The sequence below is a fragment of the Sorex araneus genome, chromosome 5, assembly GCF_027595985.1.
Source record: "Sorex araneus isolate mSorAra2 chromosome 5, mSorAra2.pri, whole genome shotgun sequence".
Classification (NCBI taxonomy): domain Eukaryota; kingdom Metazoa; phylum Chordata; class Mammalia; order Eulipotyphla; family Soricidae; genus Sorex; species Sorex araneus.
In genome coordinates, this window is record NC_073306.1 from 84,135,518 (window position 1) to 84,153,447 (window position 17,930).

The 17,930-nt window shown below is 59.6% G+C and overlaps 3 protein-coding genes across 7 annotated transcripts; 1 reads left to right on the forward strand and 2 right to left on the reverse strand.

Annotated features, from left to right (window-relative positions):
- The first annotated feature begins 18 nt into the window (after window positions 1-18).
- Window positions 19-3,906, forward strand: PAQR6 (progestin and adipoQ receptor family member 6). Of its 4 annotated transcripts, none has more exons than XM_004619203.2 (8): window positions 19-538; window positions 1,623-1,696; window positions 1,973-2,100; window positions 2,190-2,395; window positions 2,468-2,594; window positions 2,825-2,921; window positions 3,031-3,181; window positions 3,304-3,906. In XM_004619203.2, the coding sequence occupies exons 2-8, from the start codon at window positions 1,646-1,648 to the stop codon at window positions 3,576-3,578; spliced, it is 1,035 nt and encodes a 344-aa protein (XP_004619260.1). In that variant the 5' UTR covers window positions 19-538; window positions 1,623-1,645; the 3' UTR covers window positions 3,579-3,906. The 4 variants fall into 4 exon arrangements, 3 of the variants coding, with proteins under 3 accessions (XP_004619260.1, XP_054996276.1, XP_054996275.1); XM_055140300.1 differs by lacking the exon at window positions 19-538 and adding an exon at window positions 549-1,121; XR_008630303.1 differs by lacking the exons at window positions 19-538; window positions 3,304-3,906 and adding an exon at window positions 548-1,121 and having other exon boundaries at window positions 2,695-2,921; window positions 3,031-3,082.
- A 12-nt stretch (window positions 3,907-3,918) lies between these two features.
- Window positions 3,919-4,813, reverse strand: BGLAP (bone gamma-carboxyglutamate protein). Its single transcript, XM_004619202.2, has 4 exons — window positions 4,680-4,813; window positions 4,561-4,599; window positions 4,373-4,442; window positions 3,919-4,275 (listed from the first exon to the last, which is right to left on the reverse strand). The coding sequence occupies exons 1-4, from the start codon at window positions 4,741-4,743 to the stop codon at window positions 4,140-4,142; spliced, it is 309 nt and encodes a 102-aa protein (XP_004619259.1). The 5' UTR covers window positions 4,744-4,813; the 3' UTR covers window positions 3,919-4,139.
- PMF1 (polyamine modulated factor 1) lies at window positions 4,798-17,918 on the reverse strand. 2 transcript variants are annotated; one of them, XM_055140303.1, is made up of 6 exons: window positions 17,652-17,918; window positions 10,113-10,218; window positions 9,339-9,439; window positions 6,985-7,180; window positions 6,014-6,093; window positions 4,811-4,948 (listed from the first exon to the last, which is right to left on the reverse strand). In XM_055140303.1, exons 1-5 carry the CDS (start codon window positions 17,810-17,812, stop codon window positions 6,040-6,042), a joined length of 618 nt encoding a protein of 205 aa, XP_054996278.1. In that variant the 5' UTR covers window positions 17,813-17,918; the 3' UTR covers window positions 4,811-4,948; window positions 6,014-6,039. The 2 variants fall into 2 exon arrangements, with proteins under 2 accessions (XP_004619368.1, XP_054996278.1); XM_004619311.2 differs by having other exon boundaries at window positions 4,798-6,093.
- Window positions 17,919-17,930: the final 12 nt, after the last annotated feature.

The window sequence follows — 17,930 nt, forward strand, 5'->3', positions numbered from 1 at the left end:
GGGCCCTGTGCCAAGGTGTCTCCGCCTGATGATGGGGACAGCTCCACCTTCGCCAGTGGGAGCTGTCTGGGTGGGGGCCTCTGGCTCAGGGTGCAGTGATGGGGCGGCCTGTGTCCACACTGTGACCTCTGAGCACTGGTACCAGTGTTGGGTAACGCATCCCTGGCTGGCCCAGCAGGTGCCCATGCTGCCGTCTTCACTGGGCAGCCTCTGACACCATGTTCAGGATTTGGGCTGTTAGGAGGGAGAATCTGGAGCCCCACCCTGACTCAGGCGCCAGCCTGGCCTTCCGTCTGGCCTCAGAAGCCCAGGGAGCTGCTTGCTGGTGGGCAGGGCCACCCTGTGCTGCTGGACAAGGCTGGGATTGTTCCCTGCCTCCCCTTTGTCTCCCACTCCCCGCCCAGGCCTGGCCCGCCCGCCTCTCCTCTCCCTGCAGTGAGCCTGCCTAGCAGGAATCCTTCTCCCGCCTTTCCTGGGGTCCCAGGTAGGCCTTCTGATGTCCCCCTGCCCCCTGCTTAGGCCCACCGGCCATCTCCAGGTAAGGGAGTCCCCCTGGGATTGGCTGCTCTGGGGGACACAGGTAATGGCCAGGGCAGGCTCCCTGGCTTCCCTGGCTGTAGCCTAGTCCAGAGAGCTGAACCCCAGGGCAGGGGAGAGCCCCAAGGGCCTCCTCAAGGCCGCCCCTCCCCAACTCCCACGCCCTTGTGGTTGGGGGCACGTGGAAGGGCCACCCCACGTGTCCCCGTCAGGCATTTCATGCCACCTCCACGCTGAATCTTGGCAGGCGAGGGACTGGGCCAGGTCCACATACCTGTGGGCTCCAGTTCAGATGGGAAAGGGTGCCTCAGGTCGGCAGGGTGAGGGGGGCAGGGGCCTGTTCCCACACACACGGCTCCCACTGGTGTGCAAGTCTGGACTCACAAACAAGGATGGGCGAGGCCGACAGGAAGAGGGGTGGGGCAAGGCTGTGGCGCTGCTGGAAAGTTCTGGCCTGGGGAGGTGGGGGAGTGTCCGATTCTCCCTCCTGTGGCGGTTCCAGCGCCCGCCGGCCCTGCCCTTGTGCCTGTGCCAAGGAATGTGCCGGGGAGAGGCGGCTGGAGAGACAGGCCGAGCGCGCACAGGTCTTGACTGGGGGGCACAGGAGGGCGGCTTGGGGCAGAGCTGGCATCCCTCCCTCTCAGCCTCTTGCTGGGCATCTCCCTGGGCGCCATGAGTGTTCTGGTCCTACCAGGCCTTGGGCCAGGAGACCCGTGGTGGCAGGACTGACTCGGCACTGGCCTAGCCATCGGGGTTCTGGGAAGGAAATGGGGGTGCTGGGGGGCAACTAGACTGAGGCTCAAGGTTCCTGAGGCAGGGGCCGCCAGGTCTCGGCTCCATGCTGGGCGTTGGCCTCCCAGCCCCACTTGTGCCGGAGCAGAGGCCCCAAGCAGAACCCAGGCTTTCGGGCGGAGCCCTACCACGGCCACTGCTTGTGTTCCTGCTGCCCACCTGCCTCTAGCCCTTGGGCTCACCGGGAGGCAGCTCCACCTGCAAGTCTGTTCATACAGCCTGGCCTGGCCGGGCGTGGACAGGACCCAGCCGGGGGCCAAGTGCCCGAGCCCCGATCCCCCTCTTGTCTCCAGGTTGGCGTAAGGTGCAGGGCACCATGCTCAGTCTCAAGCTGCCACAGCTCCTGCGAGTACACCAGCTGCCGCGGGTGAGGGGACCAGGACAGGGATGGGGTCTCAGCAGACAGCGGGGCCCTCTGATCCTGGAGCAGCAGGCCATGGCCTCCATGCTGTGTCCCCTACCGCCCCCAAACTTCTCTGTTCCCCGACTCTGGCTTTTCTGTCTCAGCTTTGGCCCCTGGGCAAGGTGGGGGCCGGGGGTTCCTTTGGTTTGGGGGTTCTTGGCTTTTTCAGTCCCCAGAGACTTGGCGTAGGTGTGGGGGGCTGCCACATGGTCCCACGGTGCTCTCCCAACCCCACTGCAGGTGTTCTGGGAGGATGGCATCATGACCGGGTACCGGCACCCCACCAACTCAGCCCTGGACTGTGTCCTCAGCTCCTTCCAAATGACTAATGAGACAGTCAACATCTGGACTCACTTCCTGCCCACGTGGTGAGGAAGGCTGTGTGCCGAGGCTGGAGGCTGCTCTGGGGGTGCTGTGGGCTCCGCATGTTGCCTGAGCATGTGCCCACCTGCCACAGGTACTTCCTGTGGCGTCTCCTGGTGTTAGCAGGGGGCCTGGGTTTCCAGGCGGAGCCCTACCACTGGCCGCTGCTCATCTTCCTGCTGCCCACCTGCCTCTACCCCTTGGTGTCCTGCTGCGCCCACACCTTCAGCTCCATGTCGGCCCGCGCGCGCCACATCTGCTACTTCCTGGACTACGGTGCCCTCAGCCTCTACAGCCTGGGTGAGCACTTGGCCGGGTGGGGGTCTGGGCGGGGCGGGGGGTGCCAGGGCCTCAGCTCCCCTCTCTCCACAGGCTGTGCCTTCGCTTACGCAGCCTACTCCATGCCAGTCGCCTGGCTGCACAGCCGCCTACACCAGCTCTTCGTGCCCGCTGCTGTACTCAACGCCTTCCTCTGCACCAGCCTCTCCTGCTACTCCCGGTGGGTTCCAGGGGGAAGGGGCAGGTGTGGAGGCAGGCAGGGCAGCCCCCAACATGCAGACACTTGGCTGGCTGAGACGTCGCCTTGGTCTGCTCCTCAGATCTGCAGCACCGCCCTGGGGCCAGTTCTTCCTCAGGGTCGTAGGGCACTCCTGTCCGACAGGCCGAGGGCTCCCCAGTGGCTAATGTTGGCAGCAGCGCAGGCGGTAACCAGCCTGTCTCGGCACCCAGGTTCCTGGAGCTGGAGAGCCCCCGGCTCAGCAAGCTCCTGCGCTCGGCGGCCTTCGCCTGCCCCTTCCTGTTCGACAACCTCCCGCTCTTCTATCGGGTGAGGGGCCCAAGACCCCTGCTCCCCTCCCCTCTCCCCAGTGCTCACTGGCTCCCGGATACAGGGGCCCCCTCCGGCCACCCCTCCCAGCGTGCTCTTGCTCCCCCAGCTCTGGCTGTGCTGGGGCAGGGCTGCCAGCTGCGGGCAGGAGGCGCTGAGCACCAGCCACAGCTACCACCTTCTCTGCGCGGGCCTCACCGGCTTCCTCTTCGCCTCCCACCTGCCCGAGCGCCTGGCGCCCGGGCGCTTCGACTACATCGGTGAGACCTGGGCCCTGTGGGACAGGAAGGCAGCACGGGAGGCATGGGAGCACCTCTGTGAGAGGCCGGTGGGCTGAGGGGGGCTTGCTGCGGGTCTGCTGAGCTTCCCCCTCTCCCCACAGGCCACAGCCACCAGCTCCTCCACGTCAGCGCTGTGCTGGGCACCCACTTCCAGCTGGAGGCGGTGCTGGCTGACATGGGTGGGCGCCGGGCCTGGCTGGCCGCACGGGACCCCCCTCTCGGCCCAGGGCCCACACTGGCCACGGTGGGCCTGGCAGTGACCGGGAACCTGCTCATCCTCGCTGCCTTCACAGCTGCCCTGCTCCGGGCACCCAGGGCCTCCTCTCTGCTGCAGGAGGCCCCCCTGGAGGGGGGTGCGAAGGCCAAGCCACAGTAAGGCTGGAGAGAGGCAGAGGCCGGGCCTGGTTCTGGGGTGGAGCCTGCAGCCAAGGCTGGAGGCACAGCGAGAGGGAGGCGAGTGGGTCGTGGCTGGAGGCCAGGATGGGGAGATGGTCCGTCGTCCTGGGGCTCCAGGGGCCACTGATCCAGGGAAGGACTAAGGTGACTAAGTCAGGCGCAGAGGCCTGCGGGCACCATGTCTGTCCTGGGCACAGGTGTGCTCCTGGTGGTCGTGTGGGTTCAGGTGGGAGCTAGGGGGGACCGTCAGACCTTAAGAAAACCCCTTTCCCGATGCAACAAATAACAAATAAATAATACTTTCTGGGTTGAAGCATGAAATTTCTCCACCCTGCTGCACCTCTCTCTGGGAGGGACAAAGACACAACAACCAAGTCCTTTCGGGTGTTTATTCTGGAACAGCACCTGGGAGAGGGGACCCCATTCCTGTGGGCAGGGCCAGGAGGGCGGAGGGTCTGGGGCAGTGAGGGCAGGGGGGACCCCACTCCTGAGGGCAGGGGGCAGGTCTGGGGCAGAGGGAGCCTGGGCGTGGGCGCAGGCTCTAGACGGTGCCAGTGCCGTAGAAGCGCTGATAGGCATCCTGGAAGCCGATCTGATCCGCCAGCTCGTCACAGTTCGGGTTCAGCTCACACACCTCCCTCTTGGGCTCCAGGGGATCTGGGTAGGGGGCTGGGGCCCTGGGCCCGATACAGTGGCCTCAGCCTCTTGGCCTTGCATCCACCCTCCATCCACGGGCAGGAGTCTCAGCAACCCCCACCCCACCCACCGCCTTACCCCTGGCCAGGGTCCACGTAGCGCTTGAGTCTCTTCACCACCTCACTGCCCTCCTGCCTGGTCATGAAGGCTGTGGTGGGGGCGGGATGAATTTAAGGCACAGATGGGGAAGGAGTGGCAGGGATGGGGGCTTGGGGACCAAGGGCAGGGTGTGGGCTTGCAGTCAGCTCCCCTGGGGGCCCTCTTACCTGCACCTCTGCGGGGCTCTGGGCTGCTGGGCTTGGCATCTGTGGAAAGAAGGGGCCATCAGCCCTGCCCGTGGGCCCTCCGGGAGGGGAAGACGGCTCGGGCAGGGCAGGGCACTCACCCGCCTGGCTGGCGCAGCAGAGCATGGCCAGGACCAACAGGGCGAGGAGCGTGAGGGGCTTCATGGCTGCTGGAGGCTGCTGGGCTGCCGATGCTCCCAACTCGGCCGCTTTATACTCTCGGGGCTGTGCCCAGGGAGGGGGCGCCAGGCCACAGTGCAGGCGGGTCACAGGGACTACGCCAAGGCTATTTGGGGGTCATCCGCCCTAGCTTTGTAGGCCAAACCCCAAAGGATGTTGCGGCTTGAAGCTGTGGCGGGTGGGCAGGCCCCTGGGAGCGGGGGCGGAAGGGGGCTGCAATTACATGGCTGGGCCCTGCCCCGGGCCCCTTCCCCACCCCCAGCCCAGCCAGTCTCCTGAGGGCACCTGCAGGACCAGCCCGAGGCTGGGCCCAGGCTCTGATCTGCAGCTGTGGTGGCAGTGCCAGGCTCACCCTTGGGAGAAGAGGCCGGGAGGGAGGGGTGTTGGCAGGCCTCCGGCTCCAGGGTGCCCACTCTCTGGTGTGCACTTGGGCGGGGGGGCTTGTCCTCTTTTTTTTTTTTTTTGCTTTTTGGGTCACACCCGGCAATGCACAGGGGTCACTCCTGGCTCTGCACTCAGGAATTACTCCTGGCGGTGCTCAGGGGACCATATGGGATGCTGGGAATCGAACCCGGGTTGGCCGCGTGCAAGGCAAACGCCCTACCCGCTGTGCTATTGCTCCAGCCCCGGGGGCTTGTCCTCTTAAGCCCACCCTGCCCCGGCTCAGCTTCTACACAGTGCCTTCTGCAGGGCGCCAAACTCCGACTGGCTCCCTGGAGGAGCTGCCCCGACATCCTCTGAGTGCCCCCAGACTCAAATCCGTACTGGTATGGCCCCACCAGCCCTGCCCCTTTGCCCCAGGGCATTCCTGGGGTTGCCCTAGGGCAGTGGGCAGAGGGAGTTGGGGCGGACAGGGGTTGGGTGGCCGGAAGCAGAGAGGCAGCGGAGGAAGCGCCTGCACAGATTACAGTGTAGGAGGAAGTTTATTTACAGATGTGGGATAGCCAGGCAGGCCCGGGGCTGGCGAGCAAGGGGGCAATCAGAGGAGATTGAAACCAGGCTCCCCACGTGGGGGAGGGTGGAACGGGGGCTCCAGCCCAGCACAGAACCCAGTCCCCGTGGGGAGGGGCTGGGCCCAGCTCCCCGGGGAGCTGGCAACCGGGTGGGCTCGGTGCACGGCCAAGGGCCCCAGAGTACAGGGCAGTGGGAACCTCTGTGGCCTCGGGTCAACCCTCTGTGTCCGTGACGCTGTGGCCTCGCTATCACCCAGTTTGTCAGGCCGCGTGTCCAGGCCGTGCATGGCCACTGGCTCTACCTTGAAGCTTCTGCTCGGCCGATTCCCTACTCAGGCTCCCGCAGCACAGCCAGCAGCTCCTTCTGCTCCCTGTGTAGAGCCTGCGCAGACAGACAGACAGACAGACAGACAGACAGATGGGCCGGGACCTCCCCCTCCCCCCGCCCCCTGACTGTGCCGCGACCCCACAGGGAGCTCCCACAGACTGAAGACACCTGAGCGAGGTGATTTCAGCCAAGCTTCCAACACAGGAAGGACAGTGGGGGGTGCCGAGGGGGCTCCCTGGGGACCCCCGCAGATTGGCCGCCTAAGAGCAGGGCGAGGGCTTTGCTCCCCTTGAGAGAAGAGCAATGGAGGTGGCATGTGGGGGCTGGGGTCACTCCCGGTGCACCTGACCCCAAGGAGTCTGGGCCACGACTGTACCCGGCTCACTGCCCGCCTCGGCCCGCTGCCTGGGACTTGGGAAGAGGAGCTGTAGGGCATCCAGAGCCAAGGATTCGGGTGCTGATGCCCTCAGAAGAGGGGAGGGGGAGCGCGCAGGGGAGCCAGAAGCCCCTCGTGGGGCCACACTGGCCCTCAGGCAGCCACATGGCTCCACTGCGGCTGTACCTGACCCCAGCACCCAGCCTGACCTGCATCCCCAACTAGGGCCCAGTCACCTCAGGCAGGTCAGAGCGGGGACAGTGCAACAGTCTGGCACGCGTGCTCGGCCTGTAGGACACTCAGGTCTGAGTCCTCAGGAGCACCATTGGGAGCATGGAGAACACCAGGAATGCCCCGAGCACTGGGCTGGGCTGGGAGCAGCCGTCCCTACTTCCCCCCTCCCAATCCCCCTCCACCCCCCACCCACCAACACCAGCAGGTGTGACCCTAAAAACCAGAAAGCAAGAAATAAAGGTCCAGGTCATCCCAGCACAGTGCTGGGGCACACGGGGGGGGAGGGGCACTCCGTGTGACTGTGCCAGGTGCAGCCAGCTCCTTCCCCTGCTCACCTGCCAGGCCTGCCACCGCGCCCTGCACTGCAGCTGCAGCTCTTCCACCTGCCTGCGCCCGTTCAGCACCTGCTCCGCCAGCTGCCGGTTCTCAGCCTCCTGCCTCTGCACACGGCGCCGCAGGGTGTCCCGCTGCTGCAGGAAGTAAGGCAGCAGGGGGCTGCGCAGATCCTTCTCCGGGTCCCCGCTGGGGCGCCTGCGACATGAGGGGTGAGGCTCTGACCACCCAACGTCAGGCCTCCAGCCCCGCCCCGGCAAACATACCCCATGTCCCTCCCGGACCCCACCCCGTGGCTCAGTCTCGGCTTCCGTGCCCAGAACTTCCCGTCATCTCTGGCTGGCCTTCCCAGCCAGACGCACAAGCCCAGCACGAGTGGGCGAGGGCACACTCTCCAGCCCTGCTGTGACCAGGTGGCTCACCCTGCTGGGCTGGGGAGCAGGACGAGAGCCCCCAAAGAGCACTGCTGCCTGAGACGTTGACTAGCTAGGGAAGATGGGGAAGAAAAGGAGGGGCGGTGGGCAAGAACAGGTTCCACGTGCCCAGAATAAGACAATTCACCTTTGATGAGCAGTGAAGGCCACTGAATCTTTTTTTTTTTTCTGGTTTGGGCCCACACCTGGAGGTACTTAGGAAGCCCTGTGGTGCTGAGGTCAAACCTAGCCTCCTGCATGCAAAGCAGGAGCCAGCCCACTAAACTGTCTCTCCGTTTATTACTTTAGGCTTTTGGGGGGGCCACACCCAGCGGTGCTCCGGGCTTACTCCAGGCTCTGCACAGAGGGGTCACTTCTGGAGGGGCTCAGGGGATCATGCGTGGTGCAGGGATCAAACCCAGGCTAGCTGCAAAGTAAGTGCCCTACTAGCTGTACTCTCTCTCTCTTGCTCCTATAGGTCCTTTTAAAACTATTTTTGTCAGGCCAGAGAGGACATTGGAATAGAGCACAGGCTTTGCACGTAAGATGCCCAGGTTTGATCCCCAACATCATACAGCTGCCCAAGGAAGCCCAGCACTGAAATGAAGAAGCCCGTCAGCACCGCCAGGTGTGGCTCCAAAACCATGGGGGAAGGAAATCTATGAAAAAAAAAACAAAAAACCAAACTTTTTTGTTTGGGGTGGGGGTGGGCGGAGCAGTAGTACAGCAGGTAGGGAGTTTGCCTTGCATGCGGTCTATCCCCGCATCCCATATGGTCCCTGAGCACTCCGAGGAGTAGTTCCTGAGTACAGAGCCAGAAGTAGCCCCTGAGCATCACCAGGTGTGATCCAAAAAGCTAAAAAAAAATTTTTTTTTTCCCTAGGGGTGGAACATGTTATTAAATGTAAAGTACAGGCCTTACATGCATGAGACCTGGGTTCAATCCCAGAACTACAAAAAAAGCCTTTTTTCTTCTCCTGGGGAGTGCTGGGGAGATTGTTTTCTTGGCTAGAGCTGTGAGTTGGATCTGAGGAGCCACCGAGTCGCAACACGTTCAGTGCTGCCAGTGCAGCTGTCTGGGGCGCTGGAGGTCCACCGCCCCCTGCAGGCACGCAGTAAAGGGGGGGGGCAACACGAAACATTGCGGGCTGGCAGAGGTGCAGTGGGATGCACTTGCCTTACACATGGGAGGCCTTGTTCAGTCACACGTACTGCAAAAGCAAAAGTGGGGGCCAGGGCTAGGAAGTACGACCTGGTGAGTCCCCAAAAGTCTCCAAGAGTCCCCAAGTGTGCAAGCCCAATCATGGGGGCAGTGGCAGCAGGGATAATTCTTTATTATTATTATTGTTTCCAGGGGTGGGGGAGCAGTCCCTGGCAGGCTCAAGAAGCCCAGGGGACAACGTGAGATGCTGTGGACTGAAATCAGGGCTTCCTGATTGACCTCAAAAACTTTTCTCAGGTATCAAGGTCAAATGCATAACACCATACATACAGGAATGCACAGAAAAGGGGCAGCCCCTTCCTTGGGCCCAGGACCCTCCTCAGAGGGGGCAGCAGGAGACAAGGGCTCAGACCTCCCTTTCTGGGACCCCCGTCCCATGCCTCCTCCACCCTTCTCATCCTGCTCGGCACACAGCTTGTGTCTTGTCTACTGTGGGGTCTTGGCATCTAAAGCAGGGTCAGGTGGTCCTTTAGGCATCCCTAAAGGTAGGCTGAAGGAATCGGTACACAAAATCTGGGCACTGGGTGGCCCCACCAACAGAAGATTCCAGAAACTTCCACTCTGCTCCCCCAGGCCCAGGCGGACTGGACCCTCAACGGGACAACTCCTTGCACTTGGACACAAGCCCCTCACTTCCTGCTCCTTGCATGGACACTGATGCTGGCTTCCCCCCAGCCAAAGGGCCCGTTTCCTAAGCGGGTCCTGAGGGGCCCCTTCTCACCAGGCTGGCTCCTGGCGGTCTTTGCCCTCCTCCACAAGTGCATCCAGGGCGTTCAACACAGCTTCCAGGTTGCCCTCGGCCTTGATTTCTGCAATTTCCTCCTGAAGAGGAAGGACGAAAGAGCCATAAAAAACCCAGCAGGAATCTGCTGAAAGCTGCTGAGAGCACGCGTGTCTCGATGATTCCTGTCCTGTGTCTCTTTGTCGTTACTACTGTTTGGGGGCTACACCCAGCAGTTGCTGAAGGTTGGGGGCACTGAGGGGAGGCAGCAGGGATCAAACCCAGCCCTCCGGCATGCAGAGCCTAAGCTGAGCCCAACTCGCCAACTCCCTGTCGGCCCCCTGGAATGCAAACATTCCAACTTCTCAGCAGTGACTCTCAGCACCAAGGCGGGAAACAAACGTGAGGCTTCAGAACATGAGGCTGGCCAGTCCTCCCGCCGCGCGGCCCTCTCAGCCGCCGGATGCACATGCTGATGCCCACGAGACCACGGGGCGTGAGCTATGCCCCTGCTGTGCTTCTGAGAGGCGCAGTTCCAGAGTGTGCCCTGTGCGGGGCTCTACTGCAGGCCAGAGACAGGAAGCGGGGGAAGACCCCAGCGCGTCTGCGACACTAGGATAGCAGGGAGGGGACACGCCACAGGCAGTGTCTTTGGGAAGGAAGGGGTGCTGATCGCTGCCAACAGAAAGGGGTCCAGATGGGTCCCCGCCTTCAAGCCTGAATCTGCAGGTGGGCCCCCAACCAGCAGCAGCTGCTGGGGTTTCTTCCACTCACCAGAATCGACGTCTGCAACTGGGTCACAAACTTGTCATAGATTCGCTGTGACATCTCCGACTGCAGCTGTGAGAAGCACTTGAAGCACTCGGTGAACCGCTGGTAGCTGGAGGGAGAGAGAAGCCGGGGCAGCAGGGGGCTCAGGCGCTTGCCCAGGCGCCCTGGCTTAGGCTGGCCACAACTCAGGCAGTGGCATCACACCCAGTTTCTTTCTTTTCTGGGCCACACCCGGCAGTGCTCAGTACTTACTCCTGGCTCTGAGCGCAGGAATCACTCCTGACGAGGATCAGGGGACCATACGGGGTGCTGCCGCCCACTGTACTGTCACTCCAGCAACAGCATTCTTTGGCTGTTTTTTTTTTTTTAATTTATTTTGCTTTATTTGGGCAAGGCCCACCCAGTGATGCTCAGGAGTTACTCTTGGCTCCAGACTCAAGTATTATTCCTGGTGGTGCTCGGGCAACCAGATGGGGTGCCAGGGATCAAAACCAGGTCGGCAGAGTGCAAGGCGAGCACCTTACCCACGGGACTATTGCTCTGGTCTAACAGTTTCTAATGTGCTGGTGCGGGGACCACATGCTGTGACCTCTGTCATCCCTGTTCTCTCCTGGACTAAGGGCCAGACCCGGAGCCTCAGGGGAGCTTTCCTTCCTCCCACCAGGAGCTCACGCGCGGGGGCGAGCCCAGCAGCAAGCCCTGGCACTGACCTTGCATGTGGCCCCCGCACTTTGATGAAGGTCCTGATGCCCAGCACTGCTAGGTTTCTAACATGCTCTCAGGGGCTCCTCCAGGCTCCGCACTCAGGAATTACTCCTCGTTGTGTTGGGGGGGCCATCTGGGGTGCCGGGGATTGAAGCCGGGCCGGCATGTGCAAGGCATTTGCCTTGCACGTGCATAGTATACCCTACTCGCTATGCTATCGCTCCAGCCCTCCAAAAGCTTTTTTTTTTTTTTTTTGGCTTTTTGGGTCACACCTGGTGATGCACAGGGGTTACTCCTGGTTCTACCTACACTCAGGAATCACCCCTGATGGTGCGCAGGGGACCATAAGGGATGCTGGGAATCGAACCCGGGTCGGCCGCGTGCCCTACCTGCTGTGCTATTGCTCCAGCCCCTCCAAAAGCTTTTTAAAAATAAAAAATGAAGACAAAGAGCTGCAAGGGGACCAGTGAGGACTGTGCAGTGGCATTTGCCTGCCCTGCCGGCTGAGACCAGAAATTCACTTTCTTGAGCCACTGATCTTGAGCCCTGCTGGGACCTCAGGTCACAGCAGGGGCGTGAGCACTGAAGCTAGAGCTGGTGGTCCCCAGAAAGCCAATGCCCAGTGTGTGGGGCCTCTGGGAAGAGAAGTGAAGGGGAGACAGACACCCAGCAAACAAGCGGGCCATTCCAAGGACACGGGACTCAGGTCTATCCAGGCGGCTCTGGCACCCACAGAGCAAGAAAGGGCCAAGAGCAAGGTGTCATCTCCCCAGAGTGGGGGCTCTGACCTGGAGCCGTGTCCCGGAGGCTGCTCTGGAGGGGGAAGTCAAGCTATTTAATACCAGGCTCAGGAACTCTGCCGAAGAGATCTTTGCTGCTTCTTTTTTTCTTTTTTCTTTGGGGGGGCAGAGGTAGCCACACCCAGCCATGCTCAGGCATTACTACTCCTGGCTCTGCTCTCAGGAGCCACTCCTGGTAGTGCTTGGGGGACCATATGGGATGCTGGGGATTGGATCCGGGTCGGCCGCCACAGAGAAAGCACCTCACGTGCTGTCATCACTCCGGCCTCAGAGAGACGCCCCTTTCCCTAATCCTGGGGGCTTTCTGTCCCTTTCTTTTTTTTTTTTTCTTTTTGGGTCACACCTGGCGATGCACAGAGGTTACTCCTGGCTCTGCAATCAGGAATTACCCCTGGCAGTGCTCGGGGACCATATGGGATGCTGGGATTCGAACCTGGGTTGGCCGCGTGCAAGGCAAACGCCCTACCCGCTGTGCTATCGCTCCAGCCCCTCTGTCCCTTTCTTTTTCCTTCTGTCCCAGTAAATAAAAATCTCTTTTGGATCCAGGAGAAAACAAGTGACTGCAATGAGGTGTGGGCAGCGGCTGAAATACCTCCCTCATAGGTGGGGAGACAAGAGTCACTGTCATGGGTGGAACAGCTGAACTCTGGACTATTTACTTACCTTTCTCCATATCTTCTTCATATTGCTTTAAAATCGCACCAGGCTGTTTTCACTCGGGGTGCCCCACAGGGGGGCAGGTGAGAACCCTCCCCGCCCCACGGGACCCAGCCCCGGCAGCCGACCTCCACCACCCAACCACTGCCACGCTCTAGGCCGCTTTCCAAACCCGCAAAGCAGCCGCGCAACACATTATAAGACACTTCCTACCCATTTTCCATAACTACCACGCCATATTTGATGGAGTTCAAACAGTAGGCAACAACAAATCATAGAGAGTAATATATATATATATATGTGTGTGTGTGTGTGTGTGTGTGTGTGTGTGTGTACATACACACACACACACACACACACACACACACACACCTCTCGGAGAGCCCGGCAAGCTACGAAGAGTATCCTGCCCACATGGGCAGAGCCTGGCAAGCTACCCATGGTGTATTCGATATGCCAAAATCAGTAATGATAGGTCTCATTCCCCTGACCCTGAAAGAGCCTCCAGTTGTTGGGAAAGACAAGTAAAGAGAGGCTGCTAAAATCTGCTGGGAAGAATAGAGACGTTACTGGTGTCCGCTTGAGTAAATCGACAAAAACGGGATGACAGTGATGACAGTGACAGTGATACAGTGATTTATTTAAAAAAATTTTTTTTACATTCTATTTTAGGCACCAGCAGTTTACAACACTGTTAATGACAGGGCTTTATGCATAACACAATCCCTCACCACACCCTCCCTGGCTGTCCACTTCCCCTTGTTTTCTTGCCCAGCTTTCTGCCTCCATCCTCCCCACACCACACCACTCTGCCCTGGCTACTCCATCTTCCAGCTGGGGATGTGAACATGGAGGCTTCTCTGCAGGCCTGAGGGAGGGTCTGAAGACAGGGCTCCCTCTCTCCCTCCCTCCCTCCCTCGTTCCCTCCCTCCCTCCCTCTCTTTCTCCTCTGCAGCATCTCTGTGGGTTGCAGCAGGTCAGGTGACATCAGGTACTTGCAGGTTGATGGCAGACCAACCCCTGCACCCACCCGGGGAATCAGTACTGGGGCCCTCATCCTCAAAGTTCCCTAGGCCTTCCCAAACCCCAACCCAATTCCTTCGCTAATCTTTTTTTTCTTTTTTTCCTGGTTTCTTCTATGTCACATCCAGCTATGCCCAGGGATTACTCCCTACAAGGCTGAGGGACACAACACAATGACGGTGGATGAATCTGGGGTGGCCCACATGCGAGGCAAGCGCCTTCACCCCATCCTATGCTGCTGACCCCCAATCCATGCTTGTTTATTTTTGCAGTGCGGGGCGGGCTTCAAATGCCAGATCTCTCACGTGCACAGCAAGTGCCGTACCACTGAGGCACTTCTCTGGGCCCAAGCCGTGGGACTTGAGAACGGGGGGTAATGGTAAGAGCTCCCCGGGGCTGACGAGAGGAGCAGGTAAGCCGTGCGCTGGTCAGTAATCAGGGACAATCCTGACAGCTAAGCGATACGCCCTGAGAACAGATCAGCCCCAGACGAGGCACTGACATGCCGCACGGAAGGCCCCGCCCCCCCGATCATCACACACGCGCTACCCTCTGCCCTTCCAAACGACCCGCCTGCTCCACGCAGCTAGACTGCCATTTCCCTTCCATTCCAGACGGTCTCGGAGCAGGCACACGTAGGACTGTCGGAAACTGGCACCCGCCGTGGGCCGGGGCTTCACTCGGGGGGACGGGCTCTTGGTTCCTGACGGCGACACAGGCAGCATCAGCCAGTTCACCTTCAGTATTCAGACACTATCGTAACTCCAGGGAGGCCCCAGGAGCACAGCACAGGGGTGGGGGTGTCCTCGGCACCCTCAGCACAACCGCAGACATCTGCCATGGTGCTGGCTCCGAGAGCCACACAGTCTGCGGCTCGGGGTGATGGTGGGGGAAACACGGACAGCCGCGCCGGAGGCTGGCATCGAAGCAGGTCATTGTGGCCTGACACGGGTTTGGAACGGGGAGATCCTGGGCCTCCTCCCAGCCCAGGGGCATCCAAGGGTTCGGGCACAATTCCCCTCAATTCCAGGCAGTTGGTGGTGGCGCAGGCCCAGGACCTCGTGGGGCAGTATAGGCCGTGACCTCTGCAGGTGTCCCCTTTGGGGTCCGGGAATCCATAGCATATGAAGAACCCAGAAACAGGCTTCCTCGCAGGAGTCCACAGGCGGAAACGCCGGCGGCAGGACTGAAGGACGATGTGAGTGGGACAGGAGGGAAGTGGGTCCTCACCCCAGGGCACCCCACAGGCTGACACACTGTGCAAATAAAAGGGCCAGGCACAAACATTCAGCTCACATGGACAGTGAGTCCAGTGGGGCGCCAGCTGCTCATCTAGATGCCATTAAAGGCTGTTCCAGGCCAGAGGCAGGGCTCAAAGGACTGGGCGCAGGCACGGCCTCCCCAGCACTGCATGCACCCCCAGACACTATTGGGAGCTAACCCCGAGCACAGAGCCAGGAGTAACTTACTCGGAACTGCCAAGTGTGACCCCCAAAAAGAAATAATCCATTTGCTGGAGCCACATCCCTGACCCTCCATTGTTTTTAAATTTATTGGAAAGTTATCTCATTTACTGCACTGAAAAACTCACTCTAAAGACTGGATAGGACAGGGGTTCAGATACTTGCCGTGCATACAGCTAACCCTAGTTCAACACTCTGGCACTACATATGATGCCATAAGTGATCCCTGAGCACAGGAACAGGGGAAAGCCCTGAGCATAGCCAGGCGTCCTTCCTGAAAAAAAACTCAACTCACTGTAAGTCATTATACATGTTTAAATTATTATTATTGTTATTATTATTATTTGGGGGGGGCGACACCCAGCTGCACTCAGGGCCTACTCCTGGCTCTGTGCTTCTGTGCTCAGGGATCACTCCTGGGGCTAGGACTGAACCCAGGTTGGCCATGTGCAAGGCAAACTGCCTTGTACACTATACTACTGTCTAGCCCTATGTTTCACTGTAAAAACTTAACTTTGGGGCCAGAGAGCCCAGTGGGCTGAGCGCATGCTCTGTATGCAGGAGGCCCAGGTTCCAGCTCTGCCACCACATGGTTTCCTGAGCAATGCTGGGAGCAGACCCAAACACAGAGCCAGGAGTAACCCCTAAGCACTGCTGGGTATGGCCCAAACAAAATGAAAATGTGAAAAAATTAGCTTCAGGGGCTGGAGTGATAGTACAGCGGGCAGGGCACTTGCCTTACACTGGGCCAACCTGGGTTCGATCTCCAGCATCCCTTAAAGATCTTTGAGCACCATCAAGAGTGATTCCTGGGGCTGGAGCGATAGCACAGCGGGTAGGGTGTTTGCCTTGCACAAGGCTGATCCGGGTTCGATTCCCAGCATCCCATATGTCCCACTGTGCACCGCCAGGAGTGTTTCCTGAGTGCAGAGCCAGGAGTAACCCCTGTACATCACCAGGTGTGACCCAAAAAAAGCAAAAAAAAAAAAAAACTGTTTCCTGAGTATTGCCAGGTGTGGCCCCAAAACAAAACAAACCAATTAATTTCAGGGATAGAGCAGTAGTTTAGCAAGTAGAGCACCTGCCTTGCACACAACTGACCAGGTTCAATCCCTGGCATCCCGTATAGTTCCTCCAAGTAAGCCTTGAGCACCCCTAGGGTGGCCGCAAAACAACAAAATATAATAATAATAATAATAATAATAATAACAACAACAACAACAACAACAACTTCACAGTTGGGGGTGCAGTTCAAGTGGTTGAGCACCTGCCATACATGTGATGTGTCGGGCCCTAGTTCCATCCCCAGCACTGCCTGGCCTCCTGACCAGTGACATGCCCAAATGAAACATTTATCTGTTGGTTTTTGGGTCACACCCATTGGTGCTCAGAACTTACTCCTGGCTCTGAGTTCAAGGATCACTCTTGGAAGACTCAGGGGCCAACTGGGGTCAAGGATTGAACCCCAACTGGCCGTGTGCAAGGCAAATGCCCCACCTGCTGTACTACCACTGTGGCCCATTTCCCGAATTATTTTAATTAACTTAAAAATCTTTAAGCTCTGGGGGCTGGAGTGATAGCACAGCGGGTAAGGCGTTTGCCTTGCACGCGGCCGACCCAGGTTCGAATCCCAGCATCCCATATGGTCCCCTGAGCACCGCCAGGAGTAATTCCTGAGTGTAGAACCAAGAGTAACCCCTGTGCATCGCCGGGTGTGACCCAAAAAGCAAAAAATAAAAAAAAAATCTTTAAGTTCAGAATCAAGCTGAAAATGCTTATCAGTGTGGATAGACATGAAGGACACCAGGTAAGGACGCCAGCCATGTAACCCCACCGCTAGCAGAGCGGGCGGCGATCTCACACTGTCCACCAGGGGGCGTGCAAGGCCTGACCCTGGCCGCAGAGAGGACAGTAATCAAGAGAAAGCCGAGTGCCTGGGGAGACACTGAGACAAGAATTCATGCTCTCCATGTCTTACCAACCTCCTAGAATGCCACCCTGCCTCATTAAGAACAGTTTCGTTGGGCCGGAGAGCTGGTACAGGTGGGGAGGCGCTTGCCGTGCATGTACCCAACCTGGGTTTGATCCCAAGCATCACCTAGGGTGTCCTGAACCCCACCAGGAGTGCTCCAGGAGCACAGAGCCAGGAGTAAGCCACTGCCGCTGCCGGATGTGCCTGGCAGGAGAGAGCTCAAAGGGTTGAAATGCATGCATTTCAGTCCACAGCAGGGCCAGTGCTGAGGGGAGCCCTATGTGGCCCCAAACCCAAATAAAATCATTCATAACACCAGGAGAGAAAGATTCCGGGAGTCTTAATGAGTCTGGGTAGTGGGCTGGGTGGCATGATCAGGGTGGAGAACGCTGGAGTTCTGAAAAGCGTTCCGGTGTCAGCACTCTGCAGTGCCAAGTGCGATGGAGAGGGAAACTCTTCCTCCGATGTGTCAGGGCGATACACAATCAAAACCAAGGCAGCAAGTTATCGCCATACACTTGGTCCTCCCGGCGCATTCGCTTTCCCACAGCAAATCACGCTTCGAGGCTTCTGAGAGTATTTTTCCTCGCTGAATTCGCAAAGCCACCCGCGCTGCGGTTGCGAGCTGCAGCCGAGCCAGCGAGGAGGCCGGCTGTCCTGCCCACGGGGCTCTGGGTCCGGACCTGGTCGCCGACCGAACCCCTAAACCTCTGCTTTCGCTGTCAATCACAAGCCCGGAGAAAACTAGTAGCTAGGGCTCACCCGGGCTCGGGCCGGCCCACGTGACCACACCAGGTCACGCCCCCCACACCGCACCCTCCCCCCCGGTCTCGCGGGATCGAGACTTTGGCGGGACAAACCCGGCTCGCCCGCCCTCACCGAACTTCGGGATTTGCTCACAGCCGCACTTCCTCCATCTTACCTCCCGGCGGCGACCAGCTTCTGGAGGAAAGTGTCCACCATGGTGTCCAGGAGCTTCACCCTCGAAAGGGCTGGGCTGGCGGGCACCGATCCCGAGGATGAAGCCTCGGGAACCTCTACCTCACAGCAGCCGTCTACACTGACGTTGCCCGCTTCGGCCATGTTGAAGTCGAACCGCCAAATCGACTTGGCCCGCTCGCCCCGCCCACTGGAGCACCGGGTTGGCCGCCCCCAGCGCCGGGCGCCTCCGATTGGAAGCAGCGGCCCGTCTGTCACCGAG

Coding starts and splice junctions, on each gene's coding strand:
- BGLAP (XM_004619202.2), bottom strand. CDS start 4,743: ATGAAGCCCCTCACGCTCCTCGCCCTGTTGGTCCTGGCCATGCTCTGC. Junction 4,600..4,679: donor CTGCTGCGCCAGCCAGGCGG/GTGAGTGCCCTG, acceptor TTCTTTCCACAG/ATGCCAAGCCCAGCAGCCCA. Junction 4,443..4,560: donor AGAGCCCCGCAGAGGTGCAG/GTAAGAGGGCCC, acceptor CCCCCACCACAG/CCTTCATGACCAGGCAGGAG.
- PAQR6 (XM_055140300.1), top strand. CDS start 830: ATGGGAAAGGGTGCCTCAGGTCGGCAGGGTGAGGGGGGCAGGGGCCTG. Junction 1,122..1,622: donor GACAGGCCGAGCGCGCACAG/GTCTTGACTGGG, acceptor TCTTGTCTCCAG/GTTGGCGTAAGGTGCAGGGC. Junction 2,595..2,824: donor AGCCTCTCCTGCTACTCCCG/GTGGGTTCCAGG, acceptor CTCGGCACCCAG/GTTCCTGGAGCTGGAGAGCC.
- PMF1 (XM_004619311.2), bottom strand. CDS start 17,812: ATGGCCGAAGCGGGCAACGTCAGTGTAGACGGCTGCTGTGAGGTAGAG. Junction 10,219..17,651: donor AAGCTGGTCGCCGCCGGGAG/GTAAGATGGAGG, acceptor CTCTCCCTCCAG/CTACCAGCGGTTCACCGAGT. Junction 7,181..9,338: donor GACCGCCAGGAGCCAGCCTG/GTGAGAAGGGGC, acceptor CTCATGTCGCAG/GCGCCCCAGCGGGGACCCGG.